Source organism: Pristis pectinata, chromosome 1, assembly GCF_009764475.1.
Source record: "Pristis pectinata isolate sPriPec2 chromosome 1, sPriPec2.1.pri, whole genome shotgun sequence".
Lineage (NCBI taxonomy): Eukaryota > Metazoa > Chordata > Chondrichthyes > Rhinopristiformes > Pristidae > Pristis > Pristis pectinata.
The window spans coordinates 28,438,567-28,459,450 of record NC_067405.1 but is presented as its reverse complement, the minus strand read 5'-3'; the positions used below and the strand labels follow the sequence as shown (position 1 = coordinate 28,459,450).

General features: G+C 46.3%; 1 protein-coding gene across 1 annotated transcript in view; it reads right to left on the bottom strand.

Moving 5' to 3' along the window:
• dars1 (aspartyl-tRNA synthetase 1) overlaps positions 1-19,211 on the bottom strand; it is a 49,417-nt gene extending 30,206 nt beyond the window's left edge. Inside the window, exons 1-5 of the mRNA XM_052020825.1 lie at positions 18,983-19,211; positions 5,011-5,107; positions 4,040-4,066; positions 2,374-2,431; positions 1,747-1,839 (exon numbers count right to left, since the gene is read on the bottom strand). Of these exons, the coding sequence (XP_051876785.1) occupies positions 1,747-1,839; positions 2,374-2,431; positions 4,040-4,066; positions 5,011-5,107; positions 18,983-19,005 (298 nt within the window). The 5' untranslated portion in view covers positions 19,006-19,211. The remainder of the gene's footprint in view (positions 1-1,746; positions 1,840-2,373; positions 2,432-4,039; positions 4,067-5,010; positions 5,108-18,982) is intronic.
• Between the last annotated feature and the right edge of the window lie 1,673 nt (positions 19,212-20,884).

The window sequence follows — 20,884 nt, the reverse complement described above, 5'->3', positions numbered from 1 at the left end:
TTCTTACACCCTTTGCTATAACATCTTGCAAACATAAATAACAAAGAATTACCAGATTCACACCGTAATGTAAAACCGTCCAGATGGCAGAGACAATCATACACTAAAAACTGGACTGATTACCAGTAGCGCTTTCATTCTTTAAATGAGAGCATACATGATTAATATGAATATTGGGAAGTTATTTGACCAATTCAACCTCACCCATTCAAAAAAGAACCTGTACATGTTTGATTACCTATTAAACACAAAACAGAGTTAATTGCTGAAGATTTTTGCCATTTCCATCATATAATAAAATTCATCCATGTGAGGGAGTTGTGCAGGTAACTTTAAGGCATTTGCCTTAAATTACACTTTTGCCAATATGAACAAGGACCCAAGTTATATTTTAGTTGGAAATGATCTTCAGAATTAATATTTTCTACATAACTGTCTATCCTATAAACTTCTCAACTTCCCTCAGTTAGTGACCTCCCTTCAATGCTGAAAGATCAAGAAATTCCTGTGGCCTCTTACGTAATGACAAGAAATGGGAATTCATCTGGGCAAAATGTGGTACTTTGCGATATTCGCTCACAGCTAAGTATTTGCCAGAACACCATAAGCCCTCCACTTCTCTCTTATGACGATGTTAACAGGACCTCAGCTTAAGATCTCTTCCAAACGACAGCACTTTGAGCAGTGCAGCATTCCACGGTACTAATGTGCCAGCCAAAGTTTCAACTCTCTGAAGTGAATCTTAATTATTGACTGTTTAACTTGACATTGCAATTTCAAATATTTCTTAACCAGCTGACGTAGTATCATCTTTCTTTTGGTTTTCAAACAAAAGTTTAAGCAGAAATTTTAAAAATGTACATATTCTTTTATGAATGGTTGAAGTTGGATTCATCTAATAATGTAGAACATAGAACAGCACAGCACAGGAACAGGCCCTTCGTCCCAAGATGTTGGGCCAAACTAATTAAACTAGTAATTAAACATCTAACTAAACTAATTCCTTCTGCCTCCACAAGTCAATATCCCTCCATTCTCTGCATATCCATGTGGCTATCTAAGAGGCTCTGAAATGCCTCTATTGTATTTGCCTCCACTGCCAATCCTGGCAGCACATTCCAGGCACCCACCACACTTTATGTAAAAAAAAAAGGCCCTGCACTTTGAACCTAACCCCTCTCATCTCTTCTATTAGACACTTTAACCTGGGAGAACAGTACCAGCTGTCTACTCTATCTATGCCTCTCATAACCTTATGAACCTCTATCAGATCTCACTTCAGTCTCTGCTACTCCAGAGAAAACCACCCAGGTTTATCCAACCTCTCCTTGTAGGGTATGCCCTCTAATCCAGGCAGCATCCTGGTAAACCGCCACTGCACCCTCCCCAAAGCCTCAATATCCTTCCTATAATGGGGTGACCAGAACTGAATTCAGAACTCCAGATGAAGCCTAACCAGAGTTTTATAGTAGCTGTACTTTTTGCTATTGGTCTTGTATGTTCCCATTCACAGAATGAGAGCACTATTGTTAATCAACCAAATGTTTTGCATAAATTGGTTTTATGTATACTTTCCATTTTATCTTCAAAAAATTCAAAGCTTGTTATCTAATTTGTTGTTAGGGCTGAAATAAGCCTACAAAAGCTTTATTCTTATGATGAGAAACTTCTACCTCCAGAAAGCTGTTTCCTGTTGACCAAGTATAAAGGGAAAGACAACTGAATACTGTTATGCGTTGTTCTTACCTTTGGCTCTACTGGTGTGGACTCTGGCACGGAGCCAGACCATCTGGTCGGCTTTATCTTCTGTCAGATTTTTCACATGAACCAACACACGGTCTTTGCAATGAAGAAGATATCACTGTTTTAGAGTTAGCTCAGAAAATAGTGTGTCACCTCAAAGATCAAAACATCAAGGTATTCAGATGCGCAAGCAAAACATATAAATCTGGTTAGGCTTCGTATTTTCTCAATATGAGGGTTTGGGATGGGACATGCACACCCCCATAAAGGAAGTCAAACTTCCACCATTTAAGCACACATCAGAAGTTAGTACACTTACTATCTTTCCCTTTGTTAAAAACCTTAGGCTTTAGCATTCTCTCAGAGACAAGCTAATATTAGTGAAATCACTTTTTTGAGACTTTTTTTCTTGAGTCTGTCTCAGAAAACATTAACATATTTATTCAGTTTTTTGTTTCTGACATTTTAGCTGATACAATAGCATCAATGTGCTTGAAGAAAGCACTTGAATTTAGTTTCAAAAAGAGACTCTATCTAACCAGACTTTTACTTAGAGCTCTTAAAAAAAGTGTCTGGTATTTTTCTTGTTGACTGCATTATTTGCAAGTCCTTTTTTATTATTAAACTCACCCAGTTTTTCTTGTGATTGAATCATTGGAAGAATTCCATATTTGTCCTTAGCGAAGTCCTAAAAGGGAAACCATATTTAATACACTGGAAGATTATATATAAACAATAAATATGGCATATATGATAATTTGATGCTAACAGTTCATACAAATCATAAAGCACCTGGCATAATATCACCACAAATTTTAAATAATTGTATTGATATAGTTGAGAAGGCCTTTGTGATTCTTCACATGAACTGTGATGTTGAAACTGTATCTACTTCTATCATTAATGCAAATTATTATGAAGTTTATAACAAACTATTCAAACCTTACATATAACACAATCATAAAAATGCACAATCTCCTAATTAAATGAACATTCAAGGTCTTGTCCAATTGGTTCAAAATTCTTTTCAGAACGTTGCACTGAAATACACTCTAATGCTAATTTTGTTATTGCAACATCATCAGTCTTAAATGGAGACTGAAATTCAATCTAACTGATTAAAAATAGTTCAGAATCCATTAACAGCCAATACCCTACAACAGATGTATTCTCTTAAAATAAAACATTAAATCAACTTAAACTCTTTGCCTCGGTCACCACCAAATATGAAGAAGCCTAGTTTGCAGCTTCCACATAGAACTTGAGTGGTTATGGACGGAAAAATGCCCAGGAATATTTATCACCATCGTTCCCACTTTCATGAAGGGCAGGTACAAAATTTACCGTTTTCCAGTAATGAACACATTGTCTCTGCCTCATTTCTTTCCCCATTTGCAAGTTGGATGCAACAGTTTGTAGGGACCTTTGTAGGCATGTACATTAACGGAACTATGACCCAAACACCTCCAAAACAAACAAAAAGACCAATTGCATCATTCAACTGTTTTGATTATTGAGAAGATAATTTCACCACCCAATTCCAATTATGCATAGTTTCCTAATGTATCTGAGAAATTTTTCTTGCTATCTATGGGGCAAATTCACAATCAAGGCCTGAGCTAATATAGCCTGCAATCACGATCTTAAAATAAAGTCTTCATCCATGAAAACATCAGGGATGTATCAAGCTCTACTACAAAGAAATAGACCTCCAAACACTCATCCTCAAATGCAGGAAGCACAATATGTTCACCAGCATGACCATTTTTAAAAAATCATGGGTTATAAACAAGATCAGGAGAAACAACAGGAATACCTAAGGGAATAATGGATCTTGGGGCATTTTGCATATCCTGAAGGCAGCCCAAGAGAATTAGGTTACTGAACCAAGAGCCAATTTCAAATTCCATGCACATGCACGAAGAAAAGTGATGCTCCCAAATGGACATACAAGTGCACAAAACTCTACACTGAAATCTCATTATTCCGAGACACAGTTAACGCAAGAATGAAAATAAAGTCATGTAGGTAATGGATGACTTCCATGTGGTATAATCAGTACACAAGAAAACATTTCTTTTGAAGAGAACCAAACATGCTTAGGTTTTAAAAGTCTCTACAGTTAACCAATCTAAATGCGGATTGGAAATCTCAGACATACGAATGGAAAGGTATTTTACATTAACTTTTGCAAAACTATTTAATGATAAAAATTAGCAACATTTCTGGACACATTATCATATGTAATTTTTAAAATTTAAATTAAACAAAATCTTTAATTTAGATATGCACCCACCTCCTCATCTGCTTGATTTTCTGCTGCCTATAGTGAATAAAAATATTAACAATCTTAGTTACATCAATCACACTATTTTTGAATTAAAGTACACAAATATAAGGACTGATTAAATTTTACATGCCATTATTTATGATTGCCAGACAATTATACAAATTGTCACCCATTATCTTGTATTCAGAAACCTGAACAACTATATCTCCATAATTATGTTTCAATACATTTTCCTTAAATTGCACTCTTAAAGCAAATTTGTCAAAATGCTGCTTGAGTAGCCATCCTGATAACTTGGTAACTAAGTGCTGAGCCAAATAATCTAAATTAGTACACAATGAGTCAACTAATCTTAGACAAAGTGGCAATTTGGTACCACATTTGGAGCCCAAGGGTCCTTCACTTATGGATGAAAGATATGGATGAGAAAAAGCAAAAAAAAATCCAGGAATCTCTAGTCATCATTTAGTGACAAATGCTAGAAAATGCCCACTTTGTGGACTTTAGGCAAGGACAAGATTAGGTTGGGATGAAATACTTCCCATGATTACAAAGCTTCTTGGTCTCTAAGAAAGAATGCCCATTGGGTAGGGCCCCAGAAGCTTGCTGACAGCCATGAGTTGTAGAGAGCATGAGTCACTAATGTCTGGGAAAGAGTGGAAAAACCTGGAGTAAAACAAAACAACATACTTCTTGGGAATTAAAATAAACATTTCTTGCCCTGAATGCAGTAATCATCCAATCTACAATTAAACTCCACAATGCACATTGGAAGAATGGACTTCACAACAGAGGTTACGGTTCTGACATCTTTGATGTTGAGCACAAGATTAAAGGCATGCTTCAGCAATATCTTCTGTAACTTAATTTTATTTAAAAATTGCAAAAGCCACATCTGCAAATCTAATCAACTAGTTACCCATTTTTCACAAATGGTCTAGGCAACTGCATGCATCTGAAAAGGTTTTCAAACCAACCAATTTGGCTTGCTTCTCTGCCTTTTTAGCAGCCTTTTCTGCTTCTTTCTGTAGTTTCTTTGCTGCTTTCTTCGACTGTGCCTGGTCCTCTGGGACACTGTAGGATAAAATGGTAGCAATCATTGAAATGCTTTTGAAATGATAATGCAAAATTAGCAACTTTTTATTTCTACCTATTATGCATTTCATGTATGTACTTTAGGATGATAAAAAGTTGTTAGAAAGACAGAATTCTACTGGATATGGAGGTGATTTAGTAATTTCTAGATACAGTTCTTTATTTATATTTTGCAGTTCAAAGATTTGTATTTTACAACATTGTGAATTTGCACATCTTTATTCCACACAACATTGCCTTTAACCAAAAGAACTATAATATATCAAGGTGGACAAATAATCCATTTGGCATTCAATTATTGAACTACTTCAGGAAATAAACACACAAGAACTTTTATTGTGGGATACCAGCTGTAAGGAAAACAAAGAGAACAAAGTTTAAGTTCAAAACTTGTTTTGACCATCTTGTTACTTCCACTAAAATTAGAATACCCAAGCATGGGATATCCAGACATAATGTAATCACACTGGACTAGAATCAGACTCAGCGTGATCTCCCAGAGGAGGGAGAAGAAATGAACACTCATCTACAGCTGACTTCCACCATCAAAAGCCTGGACTATCAAAAAGTTGTTCTGTAATTCCATAAATGCAGCAGGACTACAACAGATGTTATACAGAGATAAGCAATAGATTTGGTTTAAGTCCTTAAATCCCTGGAATATCCTTTGTTATTACCATTAAGTAGCTTTTATTAAACACAATGCTAACAACAGACATAATTCCAGACCACCACCCAATTCATGCAGCTCTGCTCGTTCCAATGTAACAAAAGACTGGGGTATTTTTTTTTGTATTTTCAGGTTTTTTTTCTTGTGAATGTATTATTACTGCCAACTGAACATAATAAATTAACGCAGGAACAATATGTTGATTTACATGCATTTGCTCTTAATATTTTGACACACAAGGCTTCAAATAATATTCTTGATGATAAATTATGTACCTCAGCCCGAATTCAGAATCAGAAGAATCAGATTTATTATCACTGACATATGATGTGAAATTTGTTGATGTGAAATCTGATTCTGTGTAATCCTGAAGAAACAAAATGATTAAAAGTTGAAGTTATTTCCAAAATCACACCATTTTTACCTGTTGAAATTATAACCAAATTCAGCCAACCTTTTTACTTAACCAATTGATATTAATAGATTATTACATTAATTCTCATAATTTGGGGAAATGTTTAATAGATTAACATTAAAGCACTAGATTTTGCGGGGAATAAAATGTACTTTTTCTCTCAGATTATGTGGTCTATGACAAGATTAACACCCTGCCTGCAATATCTTGACTGTTATTCAACTTTATGGAATTAACTTCATAGTTCGACATTTACCAAACAAATTACAGCCAGCAAACAAGATATTTATTTATTAGTCACAGGTACATCGAAACACACGGTGAAATGCGTCTTTTTGCGTTACTGAGAATGTGCTGGGGGCAGCCCACAAGGGTCGCCACTCTTCTGGCGCCAACATAGCATGCCCACAGCTCCTAACCTGTACATCTTTTTGGAATGTGGGAGGAAACCAGAGCACCCAGAGGAAACCCACGCAGACACGGAGAACATACAAACTACTTACAGACAGTGGCAGAATTGAACCCGGGTCATTGGTGCAGTGATAGCGTTACACTAACCGCTACACTACCGTGCCCCATCAATGAAGATTTTCTTTTCCATGCCATTTTCAGAGAACTCATCAATATATACCTGATGCTAGCTGACCCTTTCCTATACAATGCCCTTTGGCAATGACATCCAAAATCACGAGGCACATTCTAGATGTTCAACTTTCCAACCATGTCTTGACCTGCCAGTGACTTGTGGATGGCCTACTGGTGCAGCAGGTAATATGCTGTCTTAAAACTCTAGTGATCTAAATTCACCGTTCCAGTCTGTCTGCATGAAATTTGTACATTAGCCCTGTGACCATTTGGCTTTCCCTGGTTTTCTCCCACATCCAAAAGATGTGCTGGATGGTAAGTTAATTTATCAATTGTATGGGTGGTGGAGAATCAGGGTGGGGTTGATAGGCATCTGAATGGGTTACAATGTGTGAGAGAATGAGATTGAAGAATGTTCTGACAGCAAACATAGACTCAAATAAAAAAAATACAATATCAGACTGCTTGCTGGAGTCAGAAATTTGAATTAAGCACTGTAACTCCTCATGTATTCTGTGCCATTGCCACAAATTTCATTATACTCTACGGCAGGAGGATGACTGCAAGCTCAGCATCTTTACATGGTCATAGCTACGTATTCTTTAGGAAGTGCACAGTGGCACAGCTAGAGGAATTGCTGCCTCACAGATCCAGCAACCCAGGTTCAATCCCAACTTCCAGTGCTGCCTTAAGGGAGTTCGCACATTGTGTGGGTTTCCTTCGGGTGCTCTGGTTTTCTCCTAAGTCCCAAAGATATGTGGATTGGTAGAATCATTGACCACTATAGTAGCTAGGTGATGGATTGATGGGAATGTGGGAAAAGTAGGTTAAAGGGGTAATTAGTGGGGGAAATGGGGTTGCTCTGAGAGACAGTATAGACTCACTGGGCCAAATGGCCTACTTCTGTGCAGTAAAGAAGCATGAAAATCTTCCTATCCCATGCATCAGTCAAATTGTTACTGAAGGCTTCATGGCTTTGTCACCTCCCAACTTGAGTCTTTCAATGCTGTCCAAAATTCTGCTGCCTCTAATATTTCATCGAGTCCTGCACACCTATCCCTAAAGTCCTTCCAGATGAGCAATGGCTTAATTTCACAAATTTAAGATGATCATCTTCACATTTAAATTGCTTCATATTTCTCCTGCCCTACAGCTTGCCCTTGCTTGGGCTTCCCTGTGCAAAACCTGTGCCAATCATCTACTATTCACTGTGATACTTCCAACATTCTTGTTCTGAATCACTGTCCAGATTCTTCAAGGTTCATCCTCCCTCAAGCCCATCAAATAACCCCAACACAGACACCATGCATCAACTTTGAATAGACTGTGGATTTAGAGGGAGACATCAGTGCTTGGAAAGCTGGCAAATTCTTTGAAAAGGTACTGGTAGGTCATGCATGAAAGGACTCCAAGAATATTAATTTCAAGTTTCAGGAATGCTTTTGAATTTGTATCACATAGGCATTTGGTCATACCGAGAAAAAACATGGGATGGTTGGCACATAGTGAAATTGATTTGGCAAATTTGTTACAAAATATCCTATTTATCCAGCTCATGTAAACAGCTACTTATAATAAGAGAGTAATTAGTTGCACATTCGCAAAAAAGTGCTGAAACATTTGCTAATCGGGTACACCAATTACATGGATTTAGAAATAGAGTCATGGAGCAATACAGCACGGATATAAGCCCTTCAGCCCAACCAGTCCATGCCAACCACAGTGCACACCCAACTAGTCCCAATTTCCTGCATTCGGCCCATATCCCTCTAAGCCCTGCCCCTGCGTGTACCTATCCAAGTGCTTCCCAAATGATACTATTGTACCTGCCTCAACCACTTCCACTGGCAGCTCATTCCATATACTCATCACCCTCTGCATGAAAAAAATTGTCCCTCAGGTCCCTTTTAAATCTTTCCCCCTCACCTTAAACCTATGACCCCTAGTTTTGGACTCCCCTGCCCTGGGGAATAGACTGTTACCATCCACCTTATCTCTGCCACTCATAATTTTTTTAAACACTTCTATAAGGTCTCCCCTCATTCTCCTATATTCCAAGGAATAAAGATCTAGCCTGGCCAACCTCTCCCTATAACTCAGGCCTTCTAGTCCTGACAACAACAGACACAAAACTGTCAAAGTTTACCATTAGTAATGAAGGTAAGATTGATAGAGGTGATTACAATTGCGTTTTCAGGTTTCCCTTTTATTTATATGAAGTGGGTGACATTAGCAGTGCCTTTTCCATTGTGAATGATTTGTTAGGTTGTGATAGTGAAACTTCTTGAGCTGCCGCAATAGCTGAAACATTTAGAAATTAGGCTCAAGTGCCAAATAATTTTTTTTAGTGACAGGTGGACTATGATAATATAAGAGGAGGAGAAATAAATTGGAGGTAGAAAATAAATGCCAGTCCACAAGATAGAGCATAGGAGCAATATTTGCTGGATACTGGTTGCACAGAACACAAATCATAGAATGCAATTCCCAGAGGGAGTCACACGCTAGCCTTGGTTATATCACAAGGCAGGAAATAGTCACCTATCTTATACCCAACACCTTACATCTGAGCTACAAAGAGACCAGAAATCAAAGTTTGGTTAAGCTAGAGTAGAGAACAGATGGACATATCACCATTTAATTGTTTTTAAATCAATTTGTACATTGGAAAATATGATGTCTGAAGTCTTTGCCTTGATTGACAAAGGTTATAAATTTAAATTAAGGAACAGCCAGTGGAAATCATCGTGGAAAAGCCTGGGCTGGTGGTACAGTTAAAATAGGCCAAATGTATGTGGAAATTTTTCTAAATTCCATTTAGTAGACCAATATATGACCAAGGAAAGACGAGTTTAGTTGCACTGACACAATCCTGGATCTAATCCATGCAAATCCACAATTAACTGTTTTCTTTAAAATACAGCTGTTCAAAACTATGAATGGCTACACCTGCAGCTTTTCTGAATGGTGGGACAATACAGAAAATTCAGCTTCAAACATTTCCTTGGGTAAACAGGAAATCCTAACCGTGATTTCCTTCACATAACACTTATGGTAAAGCCTGAAAAATAATAAAATCTACTATCAGAAGTGGGCAAAATGCCAATAAGGAGTCCTCTCAAAAATGAGTAGGAGCTATGTCATAGCATTAGATTGAAAATATTATTAGCACCAATGTTCATAACTACAATCACAAAAAACCCCCCCAAAAAATCAACCATTTAACATTATTAGTTACGGATGGATCAGTTGGACAATTAATTTCTGCATGATAGGCCAAAGTAAAAATTCAGAGAAAGAAGAACAATAAATGACAGTTTTACCCCCTCTGTCCAAATCACATTTTCTATAGTTCTTAAAAACTTTCATACTTCAGCTGAAGGCAGTAAGCTAGTGTACAGAAATCTCAGAAGCCTGGTTCTAACAAGTGAAACTGTCATAGAATTTGAATTACTTGCCACCATCATCTTATTTTAAATAATAGCACATTCTGAGAGGAAAAATATGTTCAATGTACGCATCAGAGTCCATTATGGAGACGGTACCAGAGTAGATCCACTCTGGATCTACTGGATAACCAGAGTTGTATAATGAATCATTACAACAACTAAAATATTAAATAAAACTAAAATGCAGCTGGATACATCACGTGAAATTCAGGGAAGTGTGATTCACTGGCTTGTCTCTTTTTCTTTTGTGTTGCCATACTATGCAAACAACTCTACATTGCCAAATCTGCTTAGTAATGAAACAAAATTGCAGTTTAACAGGAAGATCTGGTCTTCCAGCTTTTCTCCGTTGGGCAAGACTTTTTTAGATTTGTCACTGGTCTACTTGTGTAGGAAATCACCTGCAGGTAACAATCCCAAACATAAATCATTGAAATAGCCAAGAGATCTTTCCTGGCAAAGAGACTGTCCTCAGACCAGATCAGAATTAACATGATCAGAACCATGACCAATGTTTAACATAGGCCAAGTCTGCCCTAAGAGTTTTGTAGATGCTGCATGAGAGAAACCAGGTTTCAGTGTGATTGGAATTTATTGATAAACAGAAAACAATTTTTAAAATAGAGAAAATGACTAAAGTTGCACCCCTACCACATGACAGTAAAACTTTAAAACTGCTAACAAATTAGATTAAGGAAGTGGGAGACTAAAATGAGTCATTTTATATTAATAGTAATAACTGAAAGTAATACAAGTATTCTTTACACTATTTGTTCTAGTCAGATAGAATTTGGGCATGGAAATTTCATTTTTTTTAAATTGAAATAACCAGAATACTACCTCCAAAGACAAACTTAAAACATTCATTATTTTTAAACTTGCATTAGCTTTTTATGATTCCTCCTACATATTCAACTGGCATTGCACACTGCACAAGCAGTCCACTGGTGTTGACTAGACCTCAGGTGGCAGATCCCAGGGCCGTACCCCTTGAATATCCTATTGACCTTTTAATAATTCACTGTTGTCAAAGGCTTTTGAACATTTTTTAAATGTCTCTGATGACACACCTAAATTATTTTTAAAAAACACTTTTACTTAAAGGCACGAGAGACTAATTCAAAATATTGAGATTAAATAAAGAAAGATCACCTGCCTTTATCTATCCAATCAATGTCAGCAATCACATTCAAATAATAGGGTTGCCTTTTATACAAAGTGTATCCAGTCCCTCACCTAGTAAGTACGTCTGTGGTCCTTCCCTGGACTCAGTGCAGAGTCTAGCAAGCAAGCCAGGTGATGAGGTCTGCCAGCACTTGATAGAACGGTACAGCACAGGAACAGGCCCTTCGGCCCACAATGTCTGTGCAGACCATGATTCCAATTTAAACTGCACATCTGCCTGCACATGGTCTATATCCCTCCTTTCTCTGTCTGTTCATGTGCCTGTCTAAAAGCCTCTTAAACATTGCTATTGTCTCTATTGCCATGATTTCCCCTGGCAGGCACTCCAGGCACCTACCACTCTTGTGTAAAAAAAAACCTGCCTTGTCAGTTCAACTTTCCTTCTCTCACTTTAAAGCTACGCACTCCAGCATTTGACATTTTCACTTGATCTCAAGTTCATTCCCAATTTCAGCGATGCAACACAGAAGTCAGGAACTGCAAATAGCCAGCAATTTTCCACGGAACCACCATCTAATGTTCAGTACCTATTATTTATTATCATAAATAAACCTATTATTTATTGGCGGCCTAGTAGTGCAGCGAGTAGAGATGCTGCCTTACAGCTCCAGTGACCTGGGTTCAATCTTGACCTCTGACACCGCCTGTGTGGCGTTTCCACGTTATCAGTATAATTGCATGGGTTTCCTGCAGGTGCTCCAGTTTCTTCCCACATCCCAAACACATGCAGGTTGGTAGGTTAATTGGCCACTATAAATTGCCTCTAGTGTGTAGGTGAGTAGCAGAATCTGGGGATAGTTGATGGGATTATGGGGAAAATAAAAGGGGATTAATGGAGAATTAGTGCAAATGGGTGGTTAATGGTCATGGACTGTTTTCATGCTGTACCTAGGACTCTATTATCATTGGCAATTTAGTTGGAATTTGTAAAAGAAACTGGAAGTTGGCATATTTGCCTGAAGTTCTCTTTTAAATAAACAAAAATGCCTATGATGAAAAACACTATGATGCTAGAGAAACTCAGCAGGCTAGACAGCATCCGTGGAGTGAAGCAGGCGGTCAACGTTTCGGGTCAGGACTCTTCTTCAGGACTGAAGATAGAAAAAGGGGAAGCCCAATATATGGGAGGGAAAAGCAGAGCAGAGAGCTAAGGAATAGCAGAGAGAGCGGCGGCAGAAAGAGGTGGGCAGGGGAAGATATGCTTGGTAGTGGGGTCCCGTTGGAGATGGCAGAAGTGGCGGAGAATGTGTTGGATACGTAGGCTAGTCGAATGAAATGTGAGGACAAGGGGGACCATATCCCTGTTGGGTCTGGGAGGGGTGGAGGTGACAGCAGAGGTGCAGGAAATGGCAGAGATGTGGGTGCGAGCTCTCTCGACCACAGTCAGGGGGAAGCTACAGTTGGAAAAGAAGTTGGACATCTCGGATGTCCTGAAGTGAAAAGCCTCATCATGGGAGCAGATGTGGCAGAGGCAAAGAAATTGAGAAAAAGGGATCACGTCCTTGCAAGAGACAGGATGGGAGGAGCTGTAATCGAGGTAGCTATGGGCGTCACTGGGTTTGTAGAGATGTCGGTGGATAGGGAACCTCCTGAGATGGAGATGGAAAGATCGAGGAAGGAGAGAGCGGTGTCAGAGTTAGTCCAAGTGAATTGGAGAGCAGGGTGAAAATTTGTGGTGAAATTTATGAAACTGTCTAGTTCCGCACAGGTACAAGAGGTGGCACCAATGCAGTTGTCGATATAGCGGAGAAAGAGTTGAGGAATGGGGCTGGAGTAGGCTTAGAACAGAGATTATTGAACCAGGGAGGGCAGGATAGCATCCAGGTACAAGGATAAGAGCTCCGTGGGGCAAGAGCATGTGGAAACAATAGGTCTGCTGGGACAGTCTATCGTGTGGATTTTGGGGGAGGAGACAGAAGTGGGCAGTCCAAGGTTTCAGGACCATCAAATTGGTAACGGGGGGGGGGGGGGGGGGGGGGGATGATCGTTCGAGGCGATGAGGTCGGTGATAGTGTGGGAGATAATGTCCTGGTGGTCCTTGGTGGGGTCATGGTTCAGGAGTAGGTAGGAGGAAGTGCCCGAGAGTTGGGTGTCTGGCCTCTACAAAAATGCCGTATGAGCTGTACCAAAAGTGAACAGTATAGAATTCTAGCTCAAGGTATAAAACACTGTAACATTTAACATATGCATAAAGGTGCTGATATCCTTTAAATGTTTTTGTTCTCTGGTTATTGATCCTTCTGCCACAGGAGACAATTTTCCCTTATTTATTCTATTAAAACCATTCAAGATCTCAAACACTTCTATTCTTCCTTTAATCTTCGTAAAAGAGAAAAGTTTATCAAATCTTTCAATGTTTTTCATCCCTAACACTTTTCTAGTATGCTCAGAGTACCATTTCTAATCTCACCACAACTCCTTCCTGACACATGGTATCGAATTGGAGGAAATCTTCCAAATGGACAGTAACGTGTTCACTTTAATAGTCAAGTACATAACTTGCATTGACAATTTAAACCTCCACTTCAACTGCCAAAGATATAATGCAGCTTCTCAACTGCTATCTTTCAAAAACTGTGTATGAATATCCCCAAATTTGTCATTACCTCCCTTTTAAAATTACACCACATTATTTTGTCATTGCTTCATTCAACACAAAACACCCAATATTTGTTCTATCTATTCATCTCTCCCCACACTCTCTGCTTAAAGCTAGTTTGTCTTCTCGGTTTAAAAGCAGCTTATCTCCACTCTTTCCCAGTTCTGATGAAGCATCATTAACCTGAAACATTAATCATTTCTCTTTGCACAGATGTTGCCTGACCTACTGAGTGTTTCCAGCATTTTTCCATTTTTATTTTGGTCCAGCACCTGCAGCGCATTGGTTTTCAACCAAAAATCATCCCTTAGGTAAAGCAAGGATGGTACAAACTTGACAGTGGAGCAACTGAATGAGTTGATCTACAGAACATGTTGACTGAGAATCACGGTGTGGGAAGGGAGGAAGATAAAGAAGCTCCTGTGGCAGGTTTGTACCAAGGTGCAGGTGGTCCTTGAGGTCTAAAGAGAATTGAGGAAGTGTATAACAGTGGGGAAGGTTGGTCACACAAGGAAACTGCCCAGTAGGTTAGTGGGTAGTAATGAACCACAAATGTCTGGGAGTGGGCTGATTAGTGTCATGGCATGGGCGTGTCGAGGACAATGAAGGGAACAGGGATTAGTGAGAGCCTGGCTGTGGAAGTTGGGGATAGCAAAGGCCTGTGAGGGGAGAGAATTGGGGAGGAAAGGCCGGGGGGTTGGGTGGGGGAGGGGGGGAGGAAAGGCCGGGGGGTTGGGTGGGGGAGGGGGGGAGGAAAGGCCGGGGGGTTGGGGGGGGGAGGAGGAATGGCCGGTGGGTTGGGGAGGAGGAAAGGCCGGGGGGTTGGAGGGGGAAAGGCCGGGGGGTTGGAGGGGGAAAGGCCGGGGGGTTGGAGGGGGGGGAGGAAAGGCCGGGGGGTTGGGGGGGGGGGGAAGGAGGAAAGGCCGGTGGGTTGGAGGGGGGGGAGAAGGAGGAAAGGCCGGTGGGTTGGGGGGGAGAAGAGGGAGGAAAGCCCGGGGGGTTGGGGGGGGGAAAGGGGGAGGAAAGCCCGGGGGGTTGGGGGGGGAAGGGGGAGGAAAGCCCGGGGGGTTGGGGGGGGGGGGGAGGAGGAAATGCCGGGGGTTTGGGGCGGGGGGGAGGAGGAAATGCCGGGGGGTTTGGGCGGGGGGGAGGAGGAAATGCCGGGGGGTTTGGGGCGGTGGGGGAGGAGGAAAGGCCGGGGGTTTTGGGCGGGGTGGAGGAGGAAAGGCCGGGGGTTTTGGGCGGGGGGGAGGAGGAAAGGCCGGGGGTTTTGGGCGGGGGGGAGGAGGAAAGGCCGGGGGTTTTGGGCGGGGGGGGAGGGGGAGGAAAGGCCGGGGGTTTTGGGCGGGGGGGGAGGGGGAGGAAAGGCCGGGGGGTTGGGGGGGGAGGGAGGGGGAGGAAAGCCCGGGGGGTTGGGGGGGGGAGGGAGGGGGAGGAAAGCCCAGGGGGTTGGGGGGGGGAGGGAGGGGGAGGAAAGCCCGGGGGGTTGGGCGGGGGGAGGGAGGGGGAGGTAAGCCCGGGGGGTTGGGCGGGGGGAGGGAGGGGGAGGTAAGCCCGGGGGGTTGGGCGGGGGGAGGGAGGGGGAGGAAAGCCCGGGGGGTTGGGGGGGGGAAGGGGGAGGAAAGCCCGGGGGGTTGGGGGGGGGGGAAGGGGGAGGAAAGCCCGGGGGGTTGGGGGGGGGAAGGGGGAGGAAAGCCCGGGGGGTTGGGGGGGGAAGGGGGAGGAAAGCCCGGGGGGTTGGGGGGGGGGGAAGGGGGAGGAAAGCCCGGGGGGTTGGGGGGGGGGGAAGGGGGAGGAAAGCCCGGGGGGTTGGGGGGGGGGAGGGGGAGGAAAGCCCGGGGGTTTGGGGGGGGGGAAGGGGGAGGAAAGCCCGGGGGGTTGGGGCGGTGGGGGAGGAGGAAAGGCCGGGGGTTTGGGGCGGTGGGGAGGAGGAAAGGCCGGGGGTTTGGGGCGGGGGGGAGGAGGAAAGGCCGGGGGTTTGGGGCGGGGGGGGGGAGGAGGAAATGCCGGGGGTTTTGGGCGGGGGGGAGGAGGAAATGCCGGGGGGTTTGGGGCGGTGGGGGAGGAGGAAAGGCCGGGGGTTTTGGGCGGGGGGGAGGAGGAAAGGCCGGGGGTTTTGGCCGGGGGGTTGGGGGGGGAGGAAAGCCCGGGGGGTTGGGGGGGAGGGAGGGGGAGGAAAGGCCGGGGGTTGGGTGGGGGAGGGGGGAGGAAAGGCCGGGGGGTTGGGGGGGGGGAGGAGGAATGGCCGGTGGGTTGGGGAGGAGGAAAGGCCGGGGGGTTGGGGGGGGAAAGGCCGGGGGGTTGGGGGGGGGGAGGAAAGGCCGGGGGGTTGGGGGGGGGAGGAAAGGCCGGGGGGTTGGGGGGGGGAGGAAAGGCCGGGGGGTTGGAGGGGGGGGGGAAGGAGGAAAGGCCGGTGGGTTGGAGGGGGGGGAGAAGGAGGAAAGACCGGTGGGTTGGAGGGGGGGGGAGAAGGAGGAAAGGCCGGTGGGTTGGGGGGAGAAGGGGGAGGAAAGCCCGGGGGGTTGGGGGGGGGGAGGGGGAGGAAAGCCCGGGGGGTGGGGGGGGGGAAGGGGAGGAAAGCCCGGGGGGTTGGGGGGGGAAGGGGGAGGAAAGCCCGGGGGTTGGGGGGGGGAAGGGGGAGGAAAGCCCGGGGGGTTGGGGGGGGAAGGGGGAGGAAAGCCCGGGGGGTTGGGGGGGGGAAGGGGGAGGAAAGCCCGGGGGGTTGGGGGGGGGAAGGGGGAGGAAAGCCCGGGGGGTTGGGGGGGGGGGGAGGAAATGCCGGGGGGTTTGGGGGGGGGGGAGGAGGAAATGCCGGGGGGTTTGGGGCGGTGGGGGAGGAGGAAAGGCCGGGGGTTTTGGGCGGGGTGGAGGAGGAAAGGCCGGGGGTTTTGGGCGGGGGGGGAGGAGGAAAGGCCGGGGGTTTTGGGCGGGGGGGAGGAGGAAAGGCCGGGGGTTTTGGGCGGGGGGGAGGAGGAAAGGCCGGGGGTTTTGGGCGGGGGGGAGGAGGAAAGGCCGGGGGTTTTGGGCGGGGGGGGAGGGGGAGGAAAGGCCGGGGGTTTTGGGCGGGGGGGGAGGGGGAGGAAAGGCCGGGGGTTTTGGGCGGGGGGGGAGGGGGAGGAAAGCCCGGGGGGTTGGGGGGGGGAGGGAGGGGGAGGAAAGCCCGGGGGGTTGGGGGGGGGAGGGAGGGGGAGGAAAGCCCGGGGGGTTGGGGGGGGGAGGGAGGGGGAGGAAAGCCCGGGGGGTTGGGGGGGGGAGGGAGGGGAGGAAAGCCCGGGGGGTTGGGGGGGGGAGGGAGGGGGAGGAAAGCCCGGGGGGTTGGGCGGGGGGAGGGAGGGGGAGGAAAGCCCGGGGGGTTGGGCGGGGGGAGGGAGGGGGAGGAAAGCCCGGGGGGTTGGGGGGGGGGAGGGAGGGGGAGGAAAGCCCGGGGGGTTGGGGGGGGAGGGAGGGGGAGGAAAGCCCGGGGGGTTGGGGGGGGGAGGGAGGGGGAGGAAAGCCCGGGGGGTTGGGGGGGGGAGGGAGGGGGAGGAAAGCCCGGGGGGTTGGGGGGGGGAGGGAGGGGGAGGAAAGCCCGGGGGGTTGGGGGGGGGGGGGGGAGGGAGGGGGAGGAAAGCCCGGGGGGTTGGGGGGGGGGAGGGAGGGGGAGGAAAGCCCGGGGGGTTGGGCGGGGGGGAGGGAGGGGGAGGTAAGCCCGGGGGTTGGGGGGGGGGAGGGAGGGGGAGGAAAGCCCGGGGGGTTGGGGGGGGGGAGGGAGGGGGAGGAAAGCCCGGGGGGTTGGGGGGGGGGAGGGAGGGGGAGGAAAGCCCGGGGGGTTGGGGGGGGGGAGGGAGGGGAGGAAAGCCCGGGGGGTTGGGGGGGGGGAGGGAGGGGGAGGAAAGCCCGGGGGGTTGGGGGGGGGGAGGGAGGGGGAGGAAAGCCCGGGGGGTTGGGGGGGGGAGGGAGGGGGAGGAAAGCCCGGGGGGTTGGGGGGGGGAGGGAGGGGGAGGAAAGCCCGGGGGGTTGGGGGGGGAGGGAGGGGGAGGAAAGCCCGGGGGTTGGGGGGGGAGAAGGGGGAGGAAAGCCCGGGGGTTTGGGGCGGGGGGGGAGGAGGAAAGGCCGGGGGTTTTGGGCGGGGGGGAGGGGGAGGAAAGCCCGGGGGGTTGGGGGGGGGAGGGGGAGGAAAGCCCGGGGGGTTGGGGGGGGGAGGGGGAGGAAAGCCCGGGGGGTTGGGGGGGGGAGGGGGAGGAAAGCCCGGGGGGTTGGGGGGGGGAGGGGGAGGAAAGCCCGGGGGGTTGGGGGGGGAGGGGGAGGAAAGCCCGGGGGGGGTTGAGGGGGGGAGGGGAGGAAAGCCCGGCGGGGTTTGAGGGGGGGGAGGGGAGGAAAGCCCGGCGGGGTTTGAGGGGGGGGAGGGGAGGAAAGCCCGGCGGGGTTTGAGGGGGGGGAGGGGAGGAAAGCCCGGCGGGGTTTGAGGGGGGGGAGGGGAGGAAAGCCCGGCGGGGTTTGAGGGGGGGGAGGGGAGGAAAACCCGGCGGGGTTTGAGGGGGGGAGGGGAGGAAAACCCGGGGTTTGGGGGAAAGCCCTGGGGAGGGGGGAGGAAAGCCCGGTTGGTACGGGGGGGGGGAAAGGAGAGCCCGTGGCTTTAGGGGGGAATCCAAGGGGGTGGTGGGTTCAGGAGGGGGAGGGGAAGCCAGGGGGGCTGGGGTGGGGGAGTGGAAGCCGGGGGGGGGGGGGTGGGGGGGGGGAGGGGAAGCCGGGGGGTGGGGGTGGGGAGGAGTAGGAAGGCCCGGCGGGTGGGTGAGGGATTGGGAAGCCCGGTAGGTCGGGGGTGGAAGCCTGGGGAGTGGGGGTGATGGGAAGCCCGGGGGTGGTGGGTGGGGATCCTGCGGGGATGATGCAATGTGCATGAAAGCGGAGACTCCATCATGTGCTGAAAAAAATATTTCATCTTGGCCACCTTTCCATGCTTACACCTTACCCAACGGCCTCTCCTTTTGTCATCTTGACGATTCCTTTACAAAGAACCGGTTCAAATCTCGCCTGAATCCACGAATTTGTCCGACTCAACACTCTGCACCAACCGGAAGAGGCTGACTGCACGCCAACCACCGCTCCGGGTGCAACAGACGTCTCCAAACATGGATCCGTCCAGGCAGGGCCCGCTGAACTTGCAGAGTACTGCACTGTAACCTGTGCTGTGCGGACAGCCAGACGCTCGAGTCCTTTTTAAAACCTATTAAGCAACGGAACCTGAATTTGTGGAAGGGAAAAGATCATTATAACTGTTCACTGAAAATTAAACTAATTTCAGAATTACAGTGTTACTACTTCAGTGCTTTTACCATGCATGTACATTGTCAATATCTATTATTATCACACAATAAATTCCTGATTTATGGCTAAACTAACTCCAGAGCAGAGTCTGGTAGTGAGAGACTTTATAACATTGTTTTGGTGTAGAATCAAACCTTATTTGGAAAATGCTCAGTCTACTGTTAGATCAACAAACAATGGACTGGAATGTCGACAATTTCTTTCCCCCACAGATGCTGCTCGACCGCTGAGTTCCTCCAGCCCATTGTTTGTTGCTCCATGTTCCAGCATCTGCAGTCTCTTGTGCCTCTACTGTTAGATCAATGTTGGTGCTTTGTAACAACAATCTGCTGGAGGAATTTGACCCGCTGAGTTCCTACAGCAGATTGTCTGTTGCTCCAGATTCCAGCATCTGTAGTTTCTTATTTTTCCTGGTACTTTGTAAAACTATATAATGTTAATGTAATTGTTTCAGGAATATAGGTTTTTCTACACTTTTTAAAACTGCTGATAATTGACATCAACTCTCAAGGGAAATGTTATTTCCTTAGTTACTATCAAAAATCCTCAGTTTGAAAAATATGCACAAAATCTTGATTCAGGTTTCAATCGAAATAGTCTTGGTAGCCAGAGACACAAGAGACTACAGATGCTGGGATATGGAGCAAAAAAAAAACAAACTGCTGGAGAAACACAACTGCTTGGCCCACTGAGTTCTTCCAGCAGTTTGTTTTTTAAGTCTTGATACCTCATTTACTCAAAACTATACCTTACCATTCATTTATTCTTTTGGAAGATATTGCCGTAAATTCAATATTTTCGCTATATTGGGCCCTCCAAAGCTAACTTTGGCATAAAATGTATATATTTTCAAAATAACTTATTTGCTTTTGAATGAATCCTACATTGCTCTCAGCCACTTTATGACAGTACATACTTGTACTTGCATGCTCAGAATTTTATATCTTTGAACAAATGTTTGTGCTTAACCAGATGCGTTTTTCCATGGAGGGGTGCAATGCGAGTGGTGTGGACAAAACCCAAACTAGGCATTGATCAGCACATTATTAGTGGGTAGAAGCTATTCAAAGGCACTGTTGATGGCACCTTTCATACTTTGTTAATGATTGAGAGTAGAATAATTGGGCAGCAATAAGTCAATTGGATTTATCATGTTATTGTGAACATGAAATAACTGGGCAATTTCTGCATAGGCAGGTAGATGCCAATGTAACTGTACTAGAACAGCTTGGATAGAGGCATAGCTAGTTATGGAAAGCAGGTCTTCATTGTCATAGCGGAGATATTATAGTCTGGTCCCATAGACTTTACTATAACAAGTGCTCTCAGTTGCTTCTTAGTATCCTGTAGAGTGAACTGATTTGGCTGCAGCTTGGCTTCCGTGATCTCAGGAAAAGCCATGATGTTTTACTTGGCATTTGTGGTTGAGCATGGTTGCAAATGTTTCAACCTTGTCCTTAGCACTCACATAAAGGATGGAGGTGTTCTTGGAACCCCGTTTTCCCAATAATTGTTTCATTGTTTGCCACTGTTCATGTTGAGGCAT